Source organism: Lynx rufus, unplaced genomic scaffold (assembly GCF_022079265.1).
Source record: "Lynx rufus isolate CCGP_SWC_20201006 ecotype Redwood Valley unplaced genomic scaffold, mLynRuf1.p SCAF_17, whole genome shotgun sequence".
Classification (NCBI taxonomy): Eukaryota; Metazoa; Chordata; class Mammalia; order Carnivora; family Felidae; genus Lynx; species Lynx rufus.
In genome coordinates, this window is record NW_025814831.1 from 50,202,441 (window position 1) to 50,227,378 (window position 24,938).

The following is a 24,938-nucleotide window of genomic DNA, read 5'->3' on the forward strand; positions in this document are numbered from 1 at the left end:
TTGCTTGTATACCCAAGACAATTATAGAGGCAAATCTTCCACTAAGCATACAACCTAATGTTAGAGTAACATATCATCTCTGTGTTATAGAATGATATTTAATTACTATACATGCTTATATCTAAGATATAATATTAGTTATATATGTTAAAAGTATAGTGATAAAATTCTTCTCTAATATTTGGTAGCTTTGCCTTATGAATAAGAGCTTGTTTGGGGCGCCTGGGTGGCGCAGTCGGTTAAGCGTCCGACTTCAGCCAGGTCACGATCTCGCGGTCCGTGAGTTCGAGCCCCGCGTCAGGCTCTGGGCTGATGGCTCGGAGCCTGGAGCCTGTTTCCGGTTCTGTGTCTCTCTCTCTCTCTGCCCCTCCCCCGTTCATGCTCTGTCTCTCTCTGTCCCAAAAATAAATAAACGTTGAAAAAAAAAAAATTTAAAAAAAAAATGAATAAGAGCTTGTTTGAAAATGAAATATCTAGGTGATGGGCATTGAAGAGGGCATCTTTTGGGATGAGCACTGGGTGTTGTATGGAAACCAATTTGACAATAAATTTCATATATTAAAAAAATTAAAAATTAAAAATTAAAAAAGAAAGAAAATGAAATACCTATTGGCTATCTAAAATATAAAAATTTAGTGTCCAGGGGCTCCTGTCTGGCTCAGTTTGTAGAGCATGAGACTCTTAATCTCGGGGCTGTGAATTTGAGCCCCATGTTGGGCGTAGAGGTAACATACATACATATGTACATACATAAAACTACATTATCAATAAACTCAATAAATAAGTAAAATCTTAAATTAATTTTCATATTCCATACCAGTGTTCATCAGTGTCTACGTATGTAATAATTTGTAAATGGATTACAGAATATTCATTCTGATTATTAGATGAGGTAATCAAAGTATTTCATTATTGCCCTTTAACTGAAATTTTTATTCCAGGGCCCTCTTCTTAATGTCAAAAAGTAATTTTCAGCCTCCAAAACTAAAGGACAAAACAAAATGGTAAGTTAATGAATATATAGATTTATAGAATTTTGCCATTGGAAAGGAGATAGGTTCAGTTCTCTTATAAGTGATGAAACTGAATTGCAGCAATGTGGATGGAAGTGGAAGGTATTATGCTAAGTGAAATAAGTCATTCAGAGAAAGACAGATACCATACATTTTCACTTGTATGTGGAACTTGAGAAACTTAACAGAAGACCATGTGGGAAGGGAAGGGGAAAAAAAATAGTTACAAACAGAGAGGGAAGGAGGCAAACCATAAGAGACTTTTTAAGTACAGAGAACAAACTGAGGGTTGATGGGGGCGGGTGGGGTGGAGAAGAGGGGAAAATGGGTGATGGGCATTGAGGAGGGCGCTTGTTGGGATGAGCACTGGGTGTTGTATGTAAGCGATGAACCTCAGGAATGTACCCCTAAAACCAAGAGCACACTGTACACGCTCTATGTTAGCCAATTTGACAATAAATTCTGTTTTGGAAAAATGATGAAACTGAAGTCCAGAGCCTTTAAATAGTTTACTTGCAGTTACATATCTAATTTACTCACAGAGCTGTGGCCAGGATCTGGGTTATATTCTTGACAGTTCCAGTTGCTTAGGAACTTAGAGTAACAAGGAATAAGAACAAGCCCATGTCAGTCCAAAAGATTTTTATAATCTCCTGCTCTGGTAAAACTCTGATCATTTTCTTAGTGTTTTGGAGGCTTGGGTAAGAGGTAATGGTGAGTAAAGGATTGGAAATGGGTATATTAAAAATTTGGAGATTTATATCTTTGCCTTGCATTCTGTTACTTGTTAATTATATGTTAACTTTTATGGAAGGTGATATGAAAAGGTTTCCCAGATACCATGACACTTAATCACTGTTGATTTTTCTCTACCTTCCTTACCTAATATTCAAAATTTTACTATTTATTTTCATCCTAATCTCTTCTTTCTCTAAGTAAAGCAGTTTGCCTTTTCTTAAAGTCCATTAGGATATCTTTAATTGGATGATAAAAATTGAAAATTATTTTTCTGGTAATGGATTCCCATGCATTTAATAAAAGAAACCATGCAAATAAAAGTTTCCAATCTTCATCTAGATTTCATGGATCTTTTGGTGTGGGAGGTACATGGGTTCCCCAAATTCTGTATGTGTATTCTTCTAGGGAGACAGTCCATATCTTGTTTCATATTTTAAGAGACCTGTCCCCCAAACAGGTTCTGAACTACTGTTTTATGTTTTATTGACCTGTCTGTGCAAAGTATTACTTAGGAGCCAGGACATTCTGGAGATGATGCCAGGAGTGAAAGGAAAATCACACTGGAAATAAAGGAGTTTATATCCTACTGTGGCTGTATTCTTTTGTGTTGATAAGAGTTTCTTCCTGATTCTTGTTACCCTAAGTTCCTAAGCAATTGGAACTGGAGGGCTTTATGGCAGGAATGACTCAATATTCATTCAGCAATGAATGACCACAGGCTGTTACCATTGGAGTACTTTTGCCAATCTCAGGTACTCTCTGGTTCCACGTTATCTCCGCCACAAGCCACCAAATGTAATGCAGTGATTTGATTTCTCTGCAAGAGAGCTGCTGTGTGGATGCCCTTGTTCCTAAGAAATTCAGTGACCTTATAATGATTTAAATAATCTTTTACATTACCAATCCTACCTCCATGCCATTCTTCTGGTATAGGAAAACATTTATATATTTTATAAAATAAGCAGTGGGAAAAAGCCATTTTGATTCCTAAGTGGCACCTAGAATAAATACTAGATTTAAATCCTTTAATACCCATTTCTAGTTTTTTGTGTATATTTTAGAGATGGTATGTTACTATTTCTTGTAACTAATTTCATTTTACTTAATAGATGAAACTGACACCTGTTTTCAAGGGGTATACTGTTCTTTGGGTCTTGTTTTTTGGCTTATATAGAGCTAAGGCCTAAGAAGAATCATGTGTTTCGGACTTTCTAACTGCTTATAAGTTAGTTTTATTTAGTAACATTAAAAAACTAATATTAGTGAAATATTTTTGTACATGTCTCTTTTTATTTGAAGGTCATCAACATTCCATAATTTTGTCAAAATAGCACTAACCAAAAACCCCAAAAAAAGACCAACTGCTGAAAGACTTCTGACTGTAAGTCATTGAAATTATAGGGGAATTTTCTGTAGTCAATGCAGTAAGTAGGCATATCACTCGAACAAAGTATTTAAGATTTTTAATATAAAAATTTAGTGATCTCTTACTGCAGGGGTCTGCAGACTTTTTGGGAAGAGCCAGGTAGTAAATGTCTTGGGCTTTGGGGCCATACAGTCTCTGTAGAAACTACTCAGTTTTGCCATTGAAGCACAAAAGCTGCCAAAGACAGTACAATTGAATGGGCATGGCTTTAATACTCAAAACTTTATTCACAAAAAGAGGCAGTGCCCCAGGTTTTGCCCATGGGCTTTAGTTTGCCAACCCCTGCCTTAGAGAAAACTCTTAAAAATGTTGCTATCACCTAAAATTAATTGCCTTTTTTGGTTTCTTATGTAAATATAGAATGTTCTGTGTATATATGTATTTGTAAAATATTTCTAGAAAAAGTTCATGATTACAACAATTTAAGGAAACTTTATTTAAATATCAAAATTTAACTGTCTTTTTACATTTACATAATGTTACTAAATTAAATGTATGCATGTATGGAATACACATGCTTTTTTCTTACTATGATGTGATATTCATTTGCATATATATCACTATAGTGACATGAGTAATGAATGTCAGTTGTTATAGCCAAGGTTGCAATTTTACAACCTAATATAGATAACTTAGAAAAATTATTCATGTTGGGGTGCCTGGCTGGCTCAGTGAGTAGAGGATGTGACTCTTAATCTCAGGGCCATGAGTTCAAGCCCTATGTTGGGCATGGAACCTACTTAAAATAAAAAAAAAAAATGATTCATGTCATAAACTTACTCCACAAGGGTGCTGAAGTTTTATAATATACAATTATGGTTTCTCTGATACTTTTACTAGTATGTTCTCTAATTTATTTGTATTAGTAGGCTTCCATATGCTTGTTTTTGATAGTTACTGAATGAAAAAGTACAAATAACATTTTCTACGAACCATTGATGTAAAAGCATATTCATGAAGTTTTGTTTTGTTTTGTTTTGACTTAGCATACATTTGTAGGGCAGCCAGGTCTGTCTAGGGCCCTCGCAGTTGAACTGCTGGACAAAGTGAATAATCCAGACAACCATGCACACTACACTGAAGGAGATGATGATGACTTTGAGGTAAAGAGGTTTTCAGTCTAATATTTGAAAATAAATATTTAATATGGCCTTAATGTTTATTTTCTAATTTACTCTTTTTTAAGTTAGTTACAACAGATTTAGCTACAAAGATTAATTAGCAATGTAAACTAAACTTACCCTACATATAATTAGCAGGTAATACTTTAAAAAAAAATTGTGGTATTACATAAATAACTGGTTGACACTTTTTCTGGAAAGAACTAGGATTACTAACCTAATTAAAACCATTTATATCATTTTCTTTTCATAGTTGGTTTGCCAAAAGTTGAGAGGTAGCTAAGATTAGAATCAGATCATTTTCCCCTCCCAGAAATCCGGAAGTGCTTTCCCTTCTCCCCAAACCTCAAATTCTGTAGTGAGAGCTTGATCTTTCTCTAAAGAGAAAGTACATCTATTTCTAAGGAAATAAAAGAGGTTAGGAACATTGCTTTGGACCAAGAGAACAAAAGTTTGGCCAAAGCACATGCACATATTATTTTTCACTGAAGAGACTCTCTAGAAATCTAATTGGCCATTTTTTATTTCTCTATTATACAGATTATTAACAATATAAATATATTTTTTAAAAGTTGAGGTTCCCATAGAAATTTTATCCTTTCCAATACTTGTTCAGGACAATTATATATTATTACATGTAGAGGTATTCCTACATTTTCCTTCTCTGAAAATATTCTGAAGTCTTTTTGAATATATTATATTTAACATCAAAACTTGTAAATCATGAATGAGGGACTTCCTGCCCATTAGCAGGTACCTAATATGCTTGCATAAAGCACAGCTGAACTTTTCCACCAGTGTCTCTTCCTCTCCTTTTAGGATTTCTTTTTATTTCTGTGATTGTGTCCTCATTTCTCTTTATGCCTTTATTTCCTTTTATATCTCTACCTTCACTTCTGGCAAGACAGTAGGACCATACTTTTTGTGTTATTTATTTGTTGAAGGAAATGTTTTACTTTATGTTCTTAAGTTTTGAATTATACTGTATAAGTATCGTCATAACTACTAATAATGCATTGAGGAGTCATTGTGTACCAAGTATTAGGCTAGATAATTTTTATGTTAACTCATTAAATACTCAAAACAGTTTATAACAGATTCTTTTACTATCCACATTTTATAAATGAGGAAATAGCAGAGAAAGAATAGAAGTAATTTTCCCAAGATCATATGGCTAGTAAGTAGTGGAACCAGCATTTGGATCCAAGGCAGTAACTCCAAAGCCTATTGTTTTAGTTAATATGCTACCATTTCTGTGTATGTGTTTAATAGAAATAGTCACTAAATAATCTTTGAAAACTAATCTTTAAAAACTAATCCTTGGGGCGCCTGGGTGGCGCAGTCGGTTAAGCGTCCGACTTCAGCCAGGTCACGATCTCGCAGTCTGTGAGTTCGAGCCCCGCGTCGGGCTCTGGGCTGATGGCTCAGAGCCTGGAGCCTGTTTCCGATTCTGTGTCTCCCTCTCTCTCTGCCCCTCGCCCATTCATGCTCTGTCTCTCTCTGTCCCAAAAATAAATAAACGTTGAAAAAAAAAAAACTAATCCTTGCCTTCTGTATAGCATAGTCTTGTCCTGTAGTAGGTATCTAATGAATATTTTGTTGAGTGTTAAATGAACTTTAACTGAAAATATTGAATAAACTCGCTATTCATAGATTTTTTTTATTTAAATTATCATTTGCAGACTTGTAATAATAAGATTTTAATAAAATTATTAAAATTATTGTAACTTCAATATGAAATTGATATTATTTGATTCCCCAGTTTGTCTTTCACTGGTTATATAACTAACCAGATTCTTTTTTTTATTCCCCACATTATTTTGCTGGGCTTCCCAGATCCACTTTACCTTCTGAGTTCTCTATTTCTATTTAATGTGGTATCACTGTACTTCTCAGTTCTTGAAATCCTTGTGCCAGGTAGTTGGGGACACGATGGTGTATGAGATTGACCCAGTCCCTGCCTTGAAAGAACTTATAGTCTCATAGGAACCTCAGAAATACCACAAGTGTGATAACTGTTATGGAACAGGATATAGAGTATGCTATGGAGGCATATTTTAGGGACAGAGAAGGACTTGCTACAGAAGTGGTCTGTAAGTTGAAAATCTGCAGGATAAATTGGAATTAGAGGAAGAGGGCAGGCAGAATTGTTTTGAGCAGAGAGCATAATCGCATGTTAGAAAGCCTGGTGATAAGAGAGAAGACTGTATACTTGAGGAACTAAAGATAGTCTGGTTCGAACAGAAAACAAGGAGGGGGATAGTGGAAGATAAAGTCACAGAGCTAGACACTAGCCATTTCAAACCATGTTAAAATTTTTGGGCTTTATCAAAGGGCAGTAGAGGCCATTAAAGGGTAAAGGAGTGACATGTAATTATATGTGCATCTTTAAAAGATCTCTATGACCTCAGAATGGTGGTTCCATTTCTGAAAATCTGCTAAGAGGCTTTTGAAGTCATCTGGGATAGAGATGGTGGTGTTTTAGACTAGGAGTATAACAAGGATGGAGAAAAATGGACCAGTAAAAGAATTTTCTGAGAGAGTTGGAGATTGGATGAAGACATGAGTGTGGGGGGTGAAAAGAGATTACTCCTAGATTTTTATTTGAACGGCTGGGTGATCCTAAAAGTGCCGCCCCATTTATTGAGGTAGGAACACTAGAGTAAAATCATACTTGGGAATAAAGATGAATTCAAGTTTTATGTATAGTAATTTTGATGTTGAATAGACTTCCAAATGGAGACGTCTCACTAGAAATTAGATATGTGGTGGTAGCTTGGGGAGAAAAGTTTGGACTATAGATAGAAATTTGGGAGTCATTAAGTACAGAAGTAGTTGATACCTTAAGGAGTAAATCACTCAAGGGAAGCATGTAGAATGAGAAAACAGGAGAGGGCCTCAGACAGCATCCTAGATTTCTCCCAAAATTTAAGAATCAGGTAGGCTAAGAAGAATGGCAAAGGATTGATAGAAACCATTAAAAGAAGGAGGGAAGTTTTCAACAAGAATATTGCCTAGAAGATAAGTTAAAGCTTTGGATTTAGGTGGTGGTGCTTGAATACTTTTTTAAAAGGATAATATTCAAATTATAGAGGTGAAGCTAGATTAGAGTGGTTTGGAAAATAAGTATAGCAATACATTTATGAAATTTAGTTGTGAAAGGGAGAGGTAGGCTGAGCAGTAGTAGCTGGAGGAAAATGAGTTGGTGGGGATTTATTTAGTTATTTAGTTATTGTTTATCTGGGGGAAGTAAGTTTGAACAGGATTAAATGCTTATGAAAAGGATTCAGTAGATGGAGAGGAAAGATTCAAGAGAAACAAGGTAAATAGGCAAAGTGTCTGAGAAAGGAGGAGAGCCTGAGATCTAGATTATAATGGGAGGCTTGATCTTAGATAATGAAATGCTTTAATCTTGCACTAGAGAGGAGTATAGTTGAAGGTTGTCGTTCAAAGTTATCTTCTATTTGATGATTCTGGTTTTCCTTGTGAAGTAATGGCAAGATCATGTCTTGAAAGTCCTGACAGAAAATGAGTGGGCTTGAAGAGTGGGAAGAGAAGGTGTGAAATAGTAATTGAGGAGAATGGTTGGGTTAAATGATTATAGTGAAGTGTTTTGGGGCAAAGTTGAAGCCTCAGATGAGATTAATTTTCTGTGTGGTCTGCTGGGTAACTTTCCTCCAGTAGTGATTTGTATCCCCAATATAAACACAAAGGTAGTTAGTTTAATTCATCTAAGGTGTCATTTTGGCATGCCAGAATACTGAAGGACAGTGAGGCAAAGGGAATTTAGGATACTGGCAAGAGATTGCTTGAAATTGTGGACCACTGGATACAAACTGATTAAGAAGAAAAGTGAAGATAAGAGAAATGCTGATGGACACTAAGAAGGTTAATGGGTTAATGGACTTGGGATTCCATTATGAACACGAAGCAGTGTAATGGGAGTAAATGAGAGTGAGCTAGAAGGCTGAGAAGTTTGGAAGATAGTGTGAGTTCAAGTGTCAGAGCTGATGGGAGGGTCCATGGTGTGATCTTAGCAATCAAGAGTTCATTGAAATCTGGGAGAGTGTCTTTAGAGATGAGGTCAGAAAACTTAAGTCCCAAACAATGGGCTTTTGAAGTCCCTTGGTATGATGATGTGTCTTGAAGTAGAGGAAAAAACATATGAGCTCCTGTCCATCATCAGTGATTGAGAGTGAGTCATTAGAAATTTGGTAGGTGGCAGTTGAGCTGAAGGCATAGTTTGAAGAGATCAGGAGCTTGTACCAAAGGGTGTATGTAAAGTAGCAAGCTTCTCACTTGATTTACTGCAGTATCCTTAATCAGTCTCCCTGCATCCAGTGTTTCTCCCCTCCATATCTTCTCACACACTTATCCAATTATTCTGAACTCTGACACCCTTTTTGTAAAATCTCCAAAAATTTTCTTTGCTGAGAAAATAAAATAGAGAGTCCTCACCTTGCATTCAGAGCCTTTCCTGATCTGGCTCATCCCCAGTCTGTCTGTCTAGCTTTGTCACCTCATCCCTTAATCTTCACCAAATAATAACCAACTCCAATTCCCCTAAATGCTACCATTTCCTTTTCTTCTTGCATCACTTTGTTCATATTCTCTCTGCTGTCTAGAATGCTTCCCACACTGCTGCACATCCATTACCTACTGTCCTTGAGGCCTAGGGCAGATTACAGCTCTGTCATGAAGAACTTCTATACCCCTTCAGGTGGAAGTCATTTCTTTTTCATCTGGGCATTAATAGTAATCATCTTAATGAATGGCATTGACCATTTTCTAATCTCATTAAGTATTTGTGTGTCTTAACTTCTAGATTATAAACTCTTTGGAGATAAGATTTCTGATTTTCTTTGCATCTTTTCAATATTTCATACAGTATAAACATAGAATAAGTGAATAACCTAAAATATGTTAGTGTTCATTGTATTGTTTGTGTTTATCCCGTAATTTATTAGTAGGTAGTCATGTTTGTCAGTAAATGATCATTTAGTTAAAAAGTTTGAGCTTTTAACTTTATCACTGAAATTTTTTAAAGTGTGTGTATTATGCTTATATTCACAGCCCCATGCAATCATTCGTCATACCATTAGATCTACAAACAGGAATGCCAGAGCTGAACGGACAGCTTCAGAAATAAATTGTATGTGTTTGGTATACATTTTCAATTGGTGGTCTCGGAGGGTTGAGCTGGGTGTTCTCGTGGGTCTTACTGGAATAATAAAATTTCAGGCTAACTGAGGCTACATGCTTTAACATATCAGAATACCTTTAAAGTAGAGGTTGTTTCTCTGGTTTATAATGGAATTTTCTTATTTTTTAATTAAATGGTGTTTACTTACTAATTATAGGGGTAATATATGTTCATTTTAGAAAATTTGTAAGAGGAAAAAAATAGAAAATTAACATTGCCCATAATCTCATCACCCAGCACCAACCCACAGGTAATATTTTTGTTAATTGCCTCCATGTTTTTCCATGTGTGTTTTTACATGGCTGAATTTATGCTATGCATAAATTTTTTACTGAACACAGAAGCATTTCCCATACACTAGTCTGGCCCTCCTTTTTTCATTGAGTTAATACACTGTAGTTGAATAGTTTCCGATTGTTGGACATTTGGGTTGGTTTCAGTTTTTTTAGGTTACTAGGAGAGGTGTATCTTTTCTAAAATGTCTACTTAAAAGGGGAAATTGATTGTTATTCTGTAAATTAGTCATTGACAAATATTTGGTATCAATGATATTTGTCATTTTAGCCACATTAATTTAGAAGAACAGATTTGCAAAGAAGTTTTAGGTATATTGACTTATATGTATACTTGTTTCAAAAAAGATTTAAAGAAGTTTACAATAAAATAAGATATATAAACCCTAATGAAGGAATATAATTTATTAAATGTATAGACTAATTAGAATTATTGTAGATGAACATTTTGTTGAAGTCTGAGTTTTCTTAAACCAAATATTTCTAGCTTTATACAGCTTTGGAAATCTAGGTCAATGGGGAGTTAGAATGTCCTTCCTGTATCAGTTGATTCAATCAGGCTTTTCTTAGTTAAACTAGTAACCGGAGATCTTATCTCTTTGTTAATCCCAGATTGCTGATACTTCTTATGCTATCTTCTTATATAATCCCAAGTCAACTCTCTGGACTTCAAATACCATACAGAAAAGTAGCAAAGTTGCTCTTCCATTATAAAGCCATCTTCTTTATTTTATGCAGTTGTATAAATATTCAATTAATATAGTCTAATTTATCTATATTTTCTTCTATAACTTTTGGGTTTTGTGTCATATTTAGCAAGGCCTTCCTGATTTTAAGGTTATAAAAGAATTCTATTATCTTTTTCTTGTATTTTTACACTTTCACTGTTATAATATTTAATAGTTGATATACAGTATTTATTTGGTAAGATGTATAAAGTTTGTATACAATTTTAGTTTCTTTTTACGACTACCCATTTGTCTAAATACTAATTATTAAAAACTTAATATTTTTACTAATGGATTTGACATGCTACCTTTATGATGTACTAAATGACCATATATTTTTTTGGATTCTTTCCAGAAATTCTCTTATTGCATTATTATGTCTAGTCATGCGCGAATAGCATAATTTGATTATTATGTCTTTATAATACCTGTTAAAATCGTTAAGACTAATTATCCTCCTACTCCCCTCACTCTACCTCCCCCACTTTTGTTATGATAGTTAGCTATTGTATTCTCCCCACATAAACTTAAGAATCAATGTATCTAGTTAAAAAAATTCTAGTGTTTTTACTGAGATCTCATAAAAGGTCATGTACTAACTTTGGGAGAGTCGACACCTATAAGGTAGTCTGTCTTCTTAACTTAAAATAGGCTTTTTCAGAGGTAAGTAAGTTCAAGGCTTAGTTCTTTCATGAATGACCAGGGTACTAATGTCTTCGTGGAGTAAGCTCTATGCTTTAAGTACCAGAAAAAATTTGGTAAAGTTGAAGGTCATTTTATTGGTGATTTATCTTTAAATTTTCTTGAGTCTTCTTTTGTGTCCATTAAGAGTATTTTACAGCTTTGTTTTTATTTGTTTAATAGATTTTATATACACCTAGTTAGTTCTTAGTTTTTTGTTTCATGTTTAAAATTTGAGCTGGTTACTTATATACAGTAAAATGCTTAGGTGTACTGCATGATGAATTTTTATATATGTATACACTCATAAAACTGATTTTTGATCTGGGGATTAAAAATATAGAACATTATCAGAATCTCTGAAGTCTCCTTTCCTTATGCTCCATTACAATCGATGTCCTTCTTTCTTCATATCCTCTTGCCCTTTCCATTGCCCAGGCTAATCTCTGTTCTGATCCTTTATCACTATAGATTGGTTTTTAGCTGATCTGGGTCTTCAGATAAATAGGATATACAAAATGCACCCTTTTTGCTTGGTTTCTTTTGCTCAACATTATGTCTGTGGGAGTAATTCATGTCATGTATAGCAATCATTGTTTTCATAGTAATCATATTTCATTGTATGATCATATCATAATTTATCCATTCTTTGGTTGATGGGCATTTGATTTGTTTCCAGTTTCGGGCTATTATCACTAGTATAAGCATCCTTCCTGTGTATTTTTAGTGGACATAGTAATTATTATGAGCCTGGCCTAGTCTGAAACCAAGGATAAATGTGTAGCCCAGCAAAGTCAGGTTTCTTGACTTCTTGCAATGAAGGAAAACATACACCAGAGGAACTATGGAACATCTCATTAAACAAAGGAAAAGAAGAGTTACAGGGTTTTTTCTTAGGCTTTATTTATTTTGAGATAGAGAGCAGCAAGTGTGAGCTGGGGGAGGGGCAGAGAGAGAGGGAGAGAGAATTGCAAGCCCACACTGTCAGTGCAAAGCCCAGCGTGGGGCTCAGTCTCACAGTGAGATCATGACCTGAACGGAAATCAAGAGTCAGACATTCAACCAACTGAGCCACCCAGGTGGCCCCAAGAAGAGTTAGAGGGTTTTGAAAAGGATAAAGTTCAAGTGAAATGTGACACTACAAAAAAGGGATGTGTATGAAAGAGTGAATATCAGGTCTAATACCATGAAAATTGACCCAGAGGCCTGTTTTGGAAACTTGGAATGTTGTATTGGGAACTCCTTTATTTGAAGATTGTATCTGTTTTCCAACTGGTTATGGTTTCTATTCTCCTGCTTCTTGTCTGGTCATTTTTTTTATTATATCTTGGACGTTGTGGTGCGACACTGAGTGTCTGGATTTGGTCCTCTTTATCCAAAAGGTGTTTAAAGAGTTTCTTAAGTGGTACGTCAGCTTGATCCTTTTAAGGCTTGTGACAGGTTTTACCAGAATATTCAGCAGGCTCTTTCCTCTGGTTAGAAATTCAACTATCTTTCCTGGTACTGTGCGATCACCAGAATCTGCATTTAGCTCAGCACTCCTCTGTTAGCTGTTTGTGACGTACTTTGTATAATCTCATGTTTGCTTATGGGCAATTTAGTATTCAACCAAAGACTTAAAGAGATCTCCTGGCATATTTCTGGAACTCCTCCTTTATGCAGCTTTGTAAGCCCTTCAAATTCCAACTACCTAAGCAGCTCCAATCTTCAGTCTTTGTTTCTAACACCCAGTGAGGCTGGTACTCTCTCTTTGGATTCCACTTTCTTGTGTCCTAGTTTGTAAAGTGCCTCCAGGCAGAAAGCCAGAGTGAATGTGGATCTTGCCACCATGTATTTCCTTTCTCTCAAGGACAGTGCTGTGTATCTGTTAGCCACTGCCTCAAAACAATTGCTTCACATAATTTATGCGCACATACATGTAACACCAATGTCTTAGTTGTTTAAAGCAGAAGGAGAAATACAATTCCTGTTACCGTATTATGGCTAGAGCCTACATCATCTTACAGAGATAAATGAGTATGTATAATAGAAGACCTCCCCATCTTTGTATTTTCATACGCCAAAGATGCACCCAAAGGTACTGCTGGTATTTTCTCTAAAACAAAACAACTTCAGGTCCCATCTACCACATAAAACAATGATATAGCATTCTGTGCCATAGTTATGGCTACAGTTTTAGAAGAGTACTTTTCTTATGTGTTAAAACATCTTCAATGTTTATGAAACTCATTTTCTCTAGGAATTTCTTTTTAAGTATTGAAATTTGCTTGTTATATAATTCTTATTATTAAAGAGTGATATTTTCTCTTTCTTTACCATACTTACACACTTGTGATTCATCTCTAGACCTGCTTGCCAGTATTTCTGGTTGTGACAAAAAAACTTTAGCTCATCTCTGTCTCAGATGAGTTGAAGTAGTGATTTCAAGTAGTGGTTTTGAGTTAAGATGTTTTTTAATTATGTTAAGAAATAAATCACTAATAAAGAGCTTTTGATTTTAGGTTATTTTTGAAAAGTAGATACTGTGTTTTATGAAATGTCTTCAATCTTTTTTGGGAAATTTTTATGACAATGCTTTTATTTAATGAATTATATAAGTACTTTGTATTACTTTACAAATCGTGTTTTAGGGATAAAGACAACTGGATCCTTTTTGAAAATTATTTTTTAATGTATTTTATTTGCCAAGATTGTATTTGGGGATCTTGCATCTCTATGCTGCAAGTGTGTTTTTTTTTCTCTTTGATCATTTAGTCATTAGATTTTACAGTTTTAAAATACTGTGTACTTTATGAGTAGATAATAAGCTATCCTTTTCTCTGTTTTAGAATATTTCATATAGAAGAGTAGGCCAAATAAAATATACATTGAGCAAAATATAATATTAAATTTCTGAATTCCATTATAACATTTAATTTAAATAATGTTTGTTCTTTTTAGATAATTATAGGTAATTTGGGGAGGTTCATTTCTGCCATAAAGTTGTAGCCTTAGAACAGAGTGTGCAGCCTAGACAGGGAAAATCCTTTAGTCACCATTAGTTTTCTTAGTCACCTACTTTGATTAACTTTTTTAAATCTCATACACAAAGAATTTACTAAGTAGATTTGTAGTAAGCTACCAAATTGTTACCTTCTTTTGGTGAATATAAAGAAAGGTACTCTTGCAGTAAAAAAGTGAAAAAATTTTGTCTTCTTTCTTCTTCTTTCCCCCTTCCCCTCTCCCCTATACATATGCTTCTTGCTACATTTCTGAAATTAACCCTTTAAGATAGAGTGTGTGAATATCTGTTACATATTTTGCAGTTGACAAATTACAGTTCGAACCTCCTCTGAGAAAAGAAACAGAAGCACGGGATGAAATGGTAGGAATTATTACTTGAGAAGTACTTTACACATTAAAATTTGAGAAAACTTATAGTCAGGTAAACTTTGACTAAGGATCAAAGTTATATATTCTTTCAAGCATTAATTTTGATACAGTATTTCACATATTAAAGTTTGAAAAAGCTTATAGTTAGGCATATTTTAACTAGAGTACATTTTGTAATATACCATTTTAACCATTCATATTGACCTTTCTGAATCTTTTGAAGGAGTTACATGAAGTTATTAAATATATGGAATTTGATGTTGAGCTTTAAGCCCTAGGATCTTTTTTTCTTACAGACTGTGTTAGGTTTGTAGTATATTTTTGCATTACCTTACTGTTTTTGATATTTATTTGTTAATATAGCTTCTTTTTTAACCATTGCTCTTATATTTCGAAGTTACTGTTTAGTTAAACATTTTCTTATCTAAAAGGAAAAAAGTAATAAATAGAGCAAGGTATTATCAGAGTTGCCTAGATGTTACCTTAACATTTACTTTATTTTTAAGCTTCGGTAAAGTATAATTTTTCGAGGAATTGCCTTCTGTTAATGGATCTCTTCATTCTTAACATTTGGAAGTAGTACTCTTCTTACTGTATATATTGCTATATATATAATTCACAGTTTCTATGCCAGTGGGGAAAAAATAGCACCAATAAGTTAATGATAATTTAATAATATGATGTTTCGTTTTCCACACTAATGGATTAGTGATGCAGATAATTCAGAGTTACGTTTTGCTGTTTATTTGGAATATACTAGCATTGGTAAAGAGGGCTTGTCACACTGAAACTACATTCAGTATGTTTATGGAATTTCTTAAGTTTCAGTCAACAGATAATGAGTCATTGACCTAAATATGTCAAATGGCAGCAAATCTAACTGGAGATTAAAAAATTGATTGAAAGCCAAGATGATTAACAATCATGACACTGAATATTTTCTTGAATCAAATAAAATGATTAATATCTGTTATAAGGGAACATTTTAAACTATTTTTACCTTCACAGGGAGTGTCATCAGACCCAAACTTTGTATTACAATGGAATCCTTTTGTTGATGGTGCAAATACTGGCAAGTAAGTTGTTTGCTAACTTAATATTTTACTTATATTTTACTTTATATAGGAACAGTATTGGGTGGGAGCAATTTATTCTAATAAGTTTTAATTTTCATTCTTAAAAAAAATTGTGCTCTGCCTCATATCAGTGTAAAGCTTCTGACTTTTTAATTGCCAAAAGGCATCATGTGTTGATAATTAAGGTTTTCTTCTTTAAATTCAGCTTAGTGTATGTAATGTTAATTTACTGAAAGATGAGGTACATAATGTCATGGGAAAAAGTGCTGTAGGAGTCACAAAGCCCCAAATCCATTCTGCAGTATAGTTACTTTATATTCTAGACCTGTCTTCCCTCAACAGGTAAGTTACAGGGCCGACCCAGATATTCCAAGCCTGTGCATTGCCTAGAGAGGTCTTTGGAAGTACAGATCTCTGCGGCCCCCACATTCAGCTTATAGATCTGGGGTTGGCAAACTATGACCTATAAGTCACATCTGGTCCACTGCCTATGTTTTGTACAGTCCACAAACTAGAATGGTATTTAGATTTTTTAATAATTGAAAGAAAATCCAAAGGAGAGTGATACTTTGTTATATGTGAAAATTATATAAACATTTTAGTGTCCATAAGGAAGGTTTGTTGGGATACAGCCATGCTTATTAGTTATGTATTACCTATGGCTGCTTTCACATTATAAGAAAGAGTTAAGTACTTGTGACCACTGTATACACTAAAGTTTATAATATTTACTACTGTCTGGCCCCTTACAGAAAAAGTTTGCCAACCCTTGCAACAGAATACGGTCTTTGGGACTCGAATCTCAGAATCCTAAAAGCTTCCCAATTGATTACAATAACTCTAGATAAATAAGCGTATGGAACCAGTGAGCTAGATCAGTGATTCTTAAGTTTTGATGTGCCTAGAAGATCACCTGAAGGTTCTGATTCCATAGGTCTAGATGATACATATGGAAGTTTCAAGGTGATGCCAATATTGTTAATCTATGTACCCCACTTGGGTTAGCAAAAAGGGTTTGATGATATGGCCACTTGAATCTATGATTCACAGTGGCTTCCAACTCTAAAATTTGGAATCTGTTTTTTTACTAAGTTTAATTTTTATTACATACTAAATATGCAGAGCATAACCATAAAGTAAAAAGACTTTGTATTCATTTTATACAAATCTATTTTATAGTCCTGCTAATACAGTTTGACATAATGAGGTCTTAGGTCTTTCTATAGGTTTTGAAAATTCTCTTTATCATGATCTAAAGAATGTAAACAATTTTAATGCACATTTATTAGAGTCTCTATTTTATGTTACATTTACTACCATCTGAATTGCATTTTTCTCCTTGTGTTAGATCAACCTCAAAACGTGCAATACCACCTCCCCTACCTCCTAAGGTGAGCGACTTAAAATTTTTGAATAAATCCTTTTTTTAATAATAAAATAATTAAAAAGTAATTTCATTGAATTTGTTCAAAATTCTCTTAAATATGCTTTAGATAAATACAGTTTTTTTCAAGAGGGGATTACAAAGATGTAAAATATATATTAAAAAACTTCCTGAGAAATACAATATTTTAATAGCTATAAGAAAAAGGTAAAAATCACATACTCATTTGAGAAAATACTCAACTACATGAAGAGGAAACAGAAAGAGTTCATCATTTACAGTCCTCATTTAGTATGGCAATTTCCTATTTCAATGGAGTCATACTTCATTAAGTCCTTGCTTATTCTGCTTATTAAATATTTTGTGGATTGTTTATATAATTTTATCAGTTTAAAATTATATCAGTTTTGGCTTAGGGATGATTAAAAAATCACATGGCAAGTTCTTAGTTGTCTTGGGACAGTAACTCTTGTTTATTTTTCTTACTTAGCTTAGTGAGTTGAATTACATAGCAAAAAGAAAAAATCACATACCTCCCCACCCCCTAAAGTCTTAGGTGGGTAATGATAATGAAGTGTTACTGTTTCATATCCAAATTTATTAAAGTACTCTTATGTCTTATTATCACAGCCAAGGTTAAACAGCTACCCTGAAGACAACCTCCTAGATGAAGAAAAATCATCAACTGTAAAACGTTGCCCTGATTCAGAGAACAGAGCTCCCCAGTTTCTCAGAAGACAGAGTAGCCCAAGTTGTGGTCCTGTAGCTGAGACTTCCTCTATTGGTATGGCTAGCAGTGTCAGCAGTCCTGGAGTGCATACAGCTAGATACTGTGATCTGGGTAAATAAATCAAAGTGAAAACTGAAAAGAAAGCCATTTTCATATTTTAAAGAATGTCTTTGGTCACTCTTTTAACTGTTTAAAGCTTTCTGAAGTTACTTTAAAATTCCACGTGGGCGGACTGTGAATAGATTCAGTCCAAGTGAACCCTGATTTGATTTCTTAAGTAATATGATAGGTCTTAGAATGATGAATGGATGTTCCTGCCCTCCAGAAGTTCAGGATCTGTAGCAGAAGTTACACCGTATGGGTACCTGTAACATTAGACAAGACAGCTTATGTAAGTGTCTCATACAGTAATTAACTATAGTAATAGAAGATGAGAAATTTTTCAGGAATATAAGGATAGGGAAGGGAGTGGGGGGCGGGGTGCTTGCAGAGCATTAAAGTATATGGATCCTTCATTAGTGGGAGCCAGTGCTGACAGGCATGCCTGATGAGCAAGAAAGAATGAACAAATGCACTGACAACCTGGATTGTGTTGGAAGTATACTATGGGAGAAGTGTGAGCTTTTGAAAGGTGTATACTAGGAGATAGGACTAAAAAGGTAGACTGGAGTTCAGTTATGAAAGGCCTTGAATATATCAGGCCTGAATATCTGAATATCAGATTTCATTTTTCTCACAATATGGAAAGACATTTGTTGTTTACATGGATTAAGACCACTGCTAGAGATGCAATGCTACTCCTATTGAACCTAGAGAACGTCACTGAAGATACTTTAACTCATCTGCCAGTAGAGAATATTTCCCAGTAAAGGATCACCCAAATGGAAAACAAGTATTGGGGGAAAGGGAAAATTATTTTTCAGGGAAGGTACTTATTTGTATGTTCATTCAGCTTTAACCATGATTCTTTTTAGGAGATGGTGATGGTATTTCAAAACTAATTAGTGAAAATACAGAAGGATCAGCACAAGCACCCCAGTTACCACGGAAAAAGGACAAGCGAGATTTCCCGGTAGGCGTAACAGGCGTTTGGTGATTAGTTGTAACGATTACCGTGTTTATCATAGAGAGGCAGTGTCTGTTTTGGTGGGCAGGGGGCATAGTCTCTTTAATTCAAGAATTAGATGACTAAATTTCCAAATGTATAGGTGTTTTTTTTTAAGGCTTAAGAGATCTTAAAGCAATAAAAATTATTTTTCCCACAGAAACCAGCCATCAATGGCCTTCCACCCACTCCAAAAGTGCTGGTAAGGAATATTTTTATGTGAACCACTTGCCAATTTTCATCTCTTTAAGAAGCAGCAGATTTTTTATTTGCTGTCAAGTATCTTGAGCTATTGAATGGAAGGATTCATAAAATACAAAGGCATAAATGCATTTTGATACACCACGAATCAAATCATGTACCCTAATGTGAGTGAGTTGGTTAGAACTTGGAAAGTTTTGCTTTTTGTAAATATGGCAGCTGGGTTCTCAGAGTAGCCTTGAAAGGCCAGTTTAACTTTAATGTGATGATATCAGTAGTACTGTGTCCTCTTCATTATATGGGTTAAATTCCTTTCTGCCCCTGAAGCCATTTTCACATTGAACTATACACAGTGAACGGGGAAGCTTATCTTAGTGCTTGTTCTCTGACTCTCCGAGGTGGTTCAGCCAATCATATGAATGGGATGCTTTATAAATTATACCTTTTTATTCAGTAAAAGTCTAATATGTAATGTAAATATTAGTCTTTTTGTCTGCTTCACTATTATGGAGTTACACGCAATTATAATCTCGGTGATGTTGCTCAGTAATATCATCCATTATTTCACATTACTAAATGTTAGTCCTAAAGATAAGTGGGGACTTAAAATTCCTAAAATAGATCACTGACATATGTAGATGTTTTGGTAAATTTGTTATTTTTGCCCTGAAATAGTAGATTACACAAGGCAACAATAGGAGACTCTATTGTTAGAAGTCATTAAATGATATCAAAATAGGAATTTTGGTAATGAAACCATAAACATATGCAAGTAAGAGTGAATTTAGCATTTTGTAATCTTAGCTGATTTCTAAGAATATATAAAATTACATAATCAAATAAGTCAACATTTCTTTCTTTATAAATAAGATGGGAGCATGTTTTTCCAAAGTTTTTGATGGCTGCCCTTTGAAAATTAATTGTGCAACATCTTGGATACATCCTGATACAAAAGGTAAAATTTCTGAACTTTTTTTTTAAATGTTTATTTGAGAGAGAGAGAGAGAGAGAGTGCGCGCTTGCCCACACTTGTACATGTACATGTGAGCTGGGGAGGGGCAGGGAGAAAGGGAGAGAGAGAATCCCAAGCAGGCTCCCCACACTGTCAGCGTAGAGCCCGACAGGGGCTCTGTCTCACAAACTGCATGTTCTTGACCTGAGCTGAAGTCAAGAGTCGGGCACTCAATGGACTGAGCCACCCAGGTGCCCCTGAAATTTCTGAACAAAATTATATACACCTCTAATAAAATATTTATTATGAAAAAAGATATTTATGGCTAGTGAACTGAAGTTATTTAAAAATATTACTTTAGAGACTAAATAGTGTAGATACCTGCAACAACCTAAATTGGTAGATAAGAGTTTTGGTTTAACCTTTAGAATTTAAGAGTATATGGGAACTGTTCTGATTAAAGGAGACTGAATAGACATGCCACAAGTGATTGCAACCATAATTAGGGATTTTCTGTCATATAAAAGGACAATACTGGGACAGTCGATAATCTCAATCAGTGAAGTCATTACAGTAGATAATAGTATTGTGTCAGTGTTAATTTCCTGATTTCGAACATCGTCTGTGGTTATATAACACTTCCGTTTTTCTTTTTTTAAGATGTGCACACTGAAATATTTAGGAATTAAGGGGCATCGTGTTTGTAACTTAAACAGCTCAGAAAAAAAAAATGTGTGTGTGTAGAGTGAAAAAAGGATAAAGCAAAAGTAGTAAATGGTCATATAATTATCTGCTTTAAATGCTACTGTTAGAAATATAACAAAAAAAAGTATTTTTATCAGTAAAGAAATGTTTTTTTGTGTGTTTGTAACTTTTTATTTTGATATAATTTCAGACCTAACAGAAAAGTTAGAAAAATAGTGTAAGAAACTCCTCTATACTCAGAATCACCAGTTATTTCTATTATTTATCTATATGTGCATTTTTTTCTGAATTACTTGAGAGTGGCTCTGTGTACTTCATTTTATATTTCCTAGGAACAAGAATCATCTCTTACATACCCACAGTACAATTGTGAAGATCAGGAAATTTATCATTGATTTAATACATAGTCCATATTTATTTATTTTTTGATTGAAGTATAGTTGACATCACAGTCCATATTTAAATTATTGTCTCAATAATATTCTTTATTGTCTTCCCCCTTCTTTTTTCCCCAGTCCAACAACATCTAATTCAGGATCACAGGTTTTATTTAGCTACCACAACTGTTCAGTCTCCTCACGTCTGGAACAGTTCTTCAACCTTTCTTTGTGTCTCTTGATCTTGACATTTTTGGAACTATCTATTTTGTAGAATGTCCCTTATTTTGGGTTTGTTGATGAGTCCTCATACTTAAATCAAATAATGCATTTTTGGTGGGAATATGAAAGAATTGTGCTCTTCTTAGTGCATCGTATCAGAAGGTACATGCTGTCAGCTTGTCCAAACACTAGTGATATTAATGTTGACCATCTGGTTAAGGTGGTGTTCACTAGCTTTCTCCACTGTCAACTGACTATTTTTCCCTTTTTAATTAATTAGTAATTACTTGATAAGTAATATGGAATACATTGAGACTATATAAATATCCTCTTGTTCATCAGACTTTAACCAACTGGTTTTAGCATTTATTGATTGTTGACAATCCACTGACATCCATGGACAATTTCTCTTCTTTTCCATTTATTTATGTACATATATTAGTTTGAACTTATGAATTTTATTCAGGGAGATATGATCTATTAATATTATTATTTATTTTAGCGCTTAAATTGTCCCAGAATTTTTGAGCAGGGAGAGTTCCTATGTTCTTTAGTTTAATGTTTGATCACTTCCTACCTTTCTGGCACAGGAAGATTTCTAGGCTCATCTTACACTTTTCTTGCCCCAGAATTGGAATCCATCTTTTCTCCAAGCAGCCCTGGTTCTTTCTAGTGCAAAGTAATATATTTAGGAACCAAGATCTGGACACTAGGTATGCTCATCGTTTCTGGTGTGTCATGATTTATAATTTCTATTTAATTTATAGTGTCCTTCAAAGAGTATTTGAGATACCTGGCAAAAATACAGTTACATCGAAAAATCTTAAGACATGACAATTATGTTGAAAGGAAGGATTATATAAGATAAAGCTAGAGTGAATGAGTAACAGAGAATATATCTGCTTTTAAAAATAAGATCAGAATTGGAGAAAAATGTAAAGAAGATGGCATGAACCTTAAAAAATAATTTTTCTTCGGATGGGTGGGTGGCCAGCTAACTCTCAACACCATTAAAGCACAGAGCCATTTTATTTAATTATTTCAGAAAATGATAGTAAATTCTGGTGATTTATCTTAACTGTTTTAGATCAGTACATTATTTTTGGAACTGAAGATGGTATTTACACATTGAATCTCAATGAGCTACATGAGGCAACGATGGAACAGGTAATTTAGGACTTTTATCTCAAGAAATTAGTGTGGGTGTATTGGGTAAAAGAAGTCTTGTAATTTTAAATCAATTTTTATGGGCTTCAGTTGTAATGTTTATGATTTAAATATTTAAGGAGATGAAATTGTATTCTTTACATGTTCACATTACAAGATTTTTTTTGTAAAGTTTCTGTAATTTACTAAAAGGTAGAAAATAGTTATTTTTATACTATTTCAGACTGTTAGAATTTGGATGTTAAAGCATAAGGGAATGAAAACTGGAGAATTTTAATTCCCTTCTTTTTTTTTCTTTATAGTTATTTCCACGGAAGTGTACTTGGCTCTATGTTATCAATAATACTTTAATGTCATTATCAGGTATGTATATAATGAAAATGATGTGAAAAATAAACCATAGACAAGCAGAGAAATGTAATATTTTTAATTAAAGCATAGTTGACACAAGAGAAAGATAATTTTAATAGACGTTATTTTTTAAGTGTTATTTGTTTTACTATGTATAGTAACTTTGCAACTTGCAGATGTTTTCTACAAACTTAGAATGGGAAGAAACTTTGAGAAAGGACCCTGTGTTCAGTTAAGGTAGCACTTCCCAAACCTGTCCAGGATGTAAACACCTGAGGACTATCCCGTTGATTGTTCCCTGAGGCCATCCCCTTCCACTCAGACTCCTCCACCCTCACTGTGGCTATCACCATGTGCCTTCCATGGAGAATTACCAGTGGAAGGGAAGGAATCAGAGAATCTTGCTGCTCCCTTTCTCTATGATCTTGAACAAGTGACCTTCTCTTGGCCCCAGTCTTCTTAATTGTGAAATGTGGACAATGGTAACAATAGCAGCCCATGAGGTTGCTGTGAGGATTAAATGAGACGCTCTCCAGAGTGTTTATTAGTAAACAGTGAAGGCTCGCACAGACGTGTGCTGACAAAATTCATGTAGGGTAGGTGGTATTTTAGGCCCTTTTTTTTTTCTTCTTTTGCAATTCTTACCTACCAAAACCTATTTCCTTACATTTTAAAGTGACTAGAGGTTTGCTGTTCACTTTCATTCTAATAGTAGAGCACAGGAAAGTTAGTTATTTCTCTCTGTCCCTTAATTAATAATCCTAATGCTATCAGCTATTAAAATAGCATTCGCCCCTTTTCTCTATTTAGAATAATTATTTTAGTATTTCTCAAATTTTGTTCAGTTCTCTGTATGTATTATAACTCGGCTTGTATAACAGCTTGTGAGTTCGAGCCCCGCATCAGGCTCTGTGCTGACAGCTTGGAGCCTGGAGCCTGCTTCGGATTCTGTGTCTCCCTCTCTCTCTGCCCCTAACCCACTCACATCCTGTCTCTGTCTCTCTCAAAGATGAATAAACATTAAAAAAAAAATTTTTTTTAATAGCTTAAGTGTGTGTATAATTCAAACTCTTCCACTAATCGTTGCTTATTAGAGATTCTTCAGAAATTTGTATATTTGAGCTGATGACAGTGTTTACAAAGAGCATATTATTTGGTTGCACATAAGTGACTTCTAAAAAGCTGGGGTCCTTGTAAGAGTACTTAATCTCTTTGATTTTAATTATGTTTTCCCCCAGTTTTTTTTATTTCTATTACCAAAATATTAATATATCAGTATTATGAAAATAAACCCAATTCTGTTTAACAACTCTGAATTGTATACATGTAAAATCACTTTCCTCTAACTCTCTGTTTCTATCCCTATTCCTACCTGTCCTTGGATATAAGCTTACAAGCCACACAGAGACAGGACAGCTGGGTGGCTCAGATGGTTAAGCATCTGACTCTTGATTTTGGTTCAGGTCATGATTTCACGGTTCGTGGGATCAAGCCCTGTGTCAGGCTCTGTGCTGATAGCACAGAGATTCTATGTTGGGATTCTGTCTCTCCCTTTCTCTCTGCCCCTCTCCTGCTCACTCTCTCTCTCAAAATAAATAAATAAACTTAAAAAAAAAATCACACAGAGTACATCTTACATATTTATAAAATAACTACAGGGGCGCCTGGGTGGCGCAGTCGGTTAAGCGTCCGACTTCAGCCAGGTCACGATCTCGTGGTCCAGGAGTTCAAGCCCCGTGTCAGGCTCTGGGCTGATGGCTCAGAGCCTGGAGCCTGTTTCCGATTCTGTGTCTCCCTCTCTCTCTGCCCCTCCCCCGTTCATGCTCTGTCTCTCTCTGTCCCAAAAATAAATAAACGTTGAAAAAAAAAATTTTTTTTTTTAAAAAATAAAATAAAAAATAAATTAAAAAAAATAACTACAGGAAAATGGGGAAAAATTAGCCTGTAAATTAGATCTTTCCATATTCTAGTTGACTTAATGAAGGTAAGTAGCAGAGCTCAGCAGAAGAAAACATGATTCTGCCTATGGGTCTGTGTTTGTGTGGATGTGCACACATAAATATTACATGCGTGTTCTAGTTAGGGTAGCTAGC

General features: G+C 34.5%; 1 protein-coding gene across 3 annotated transcripts in view; it reads left to right on the top strand.

The window, feature by feature from the left end:
* The window catches only part of MAP4K5 (mitogen-activated protein kinase kinase kinase kinase 5), a 113,531-nt gene that overhangs the window by 70,619 nt on the left and 17,974 nt on the right, over positions 1–24,938 (top strand). For 2 of the 3 annotated variants that reach the window (XM_047079687.1, XM_047079688.1), the window contains exons 10-22: positions 942–1,004; positions 3,051–3,132; positions 4,164–4,280; positions 9,372–9,450; positions 14,509–14,567; positions 15,584–15,651; positions 17,000–17,042; positions 17,666–17,876; positions 18,740–18,837; positions 19,031–19,072; positions 19,942–20,026; positions 22,415–22,494; positions 22,797–22,857. In XM_047079687.1, coding sequence (XP_046935643.1) covers positions 942–1,004; positions 3,051–3,132; positions 4,164–4,280; positions 9,372–9,450; positions 14,509–14,567; positions 15,584–15,651; positions 17,000–17,042; positions 17,666–17,876; positions 18,740–18,837; positions 19,031–19,072; positions 19,942–20,026; positions 22,415–22,494; positions 22,797–22,857 — 1,088 coding nt within the window. The remainder of the gene's footprint in view (positions 1–941; positions 1,005–3,050; positions 3,133–4,163; positions 4,281–9,371; positions 9,451–14,508; positions 14,568–15,583; positions 15,652–16,999; positions 17,043–17,665; positions 17,877–18,739; positions 18,838–19,030; positions 19,073–19,941; positions 20,027–22,414; positions 22,495–22,796; positions 22,858–24,938) is intronic. The other variant, XM_047079689.1, reaches the window with a different exon arrangement.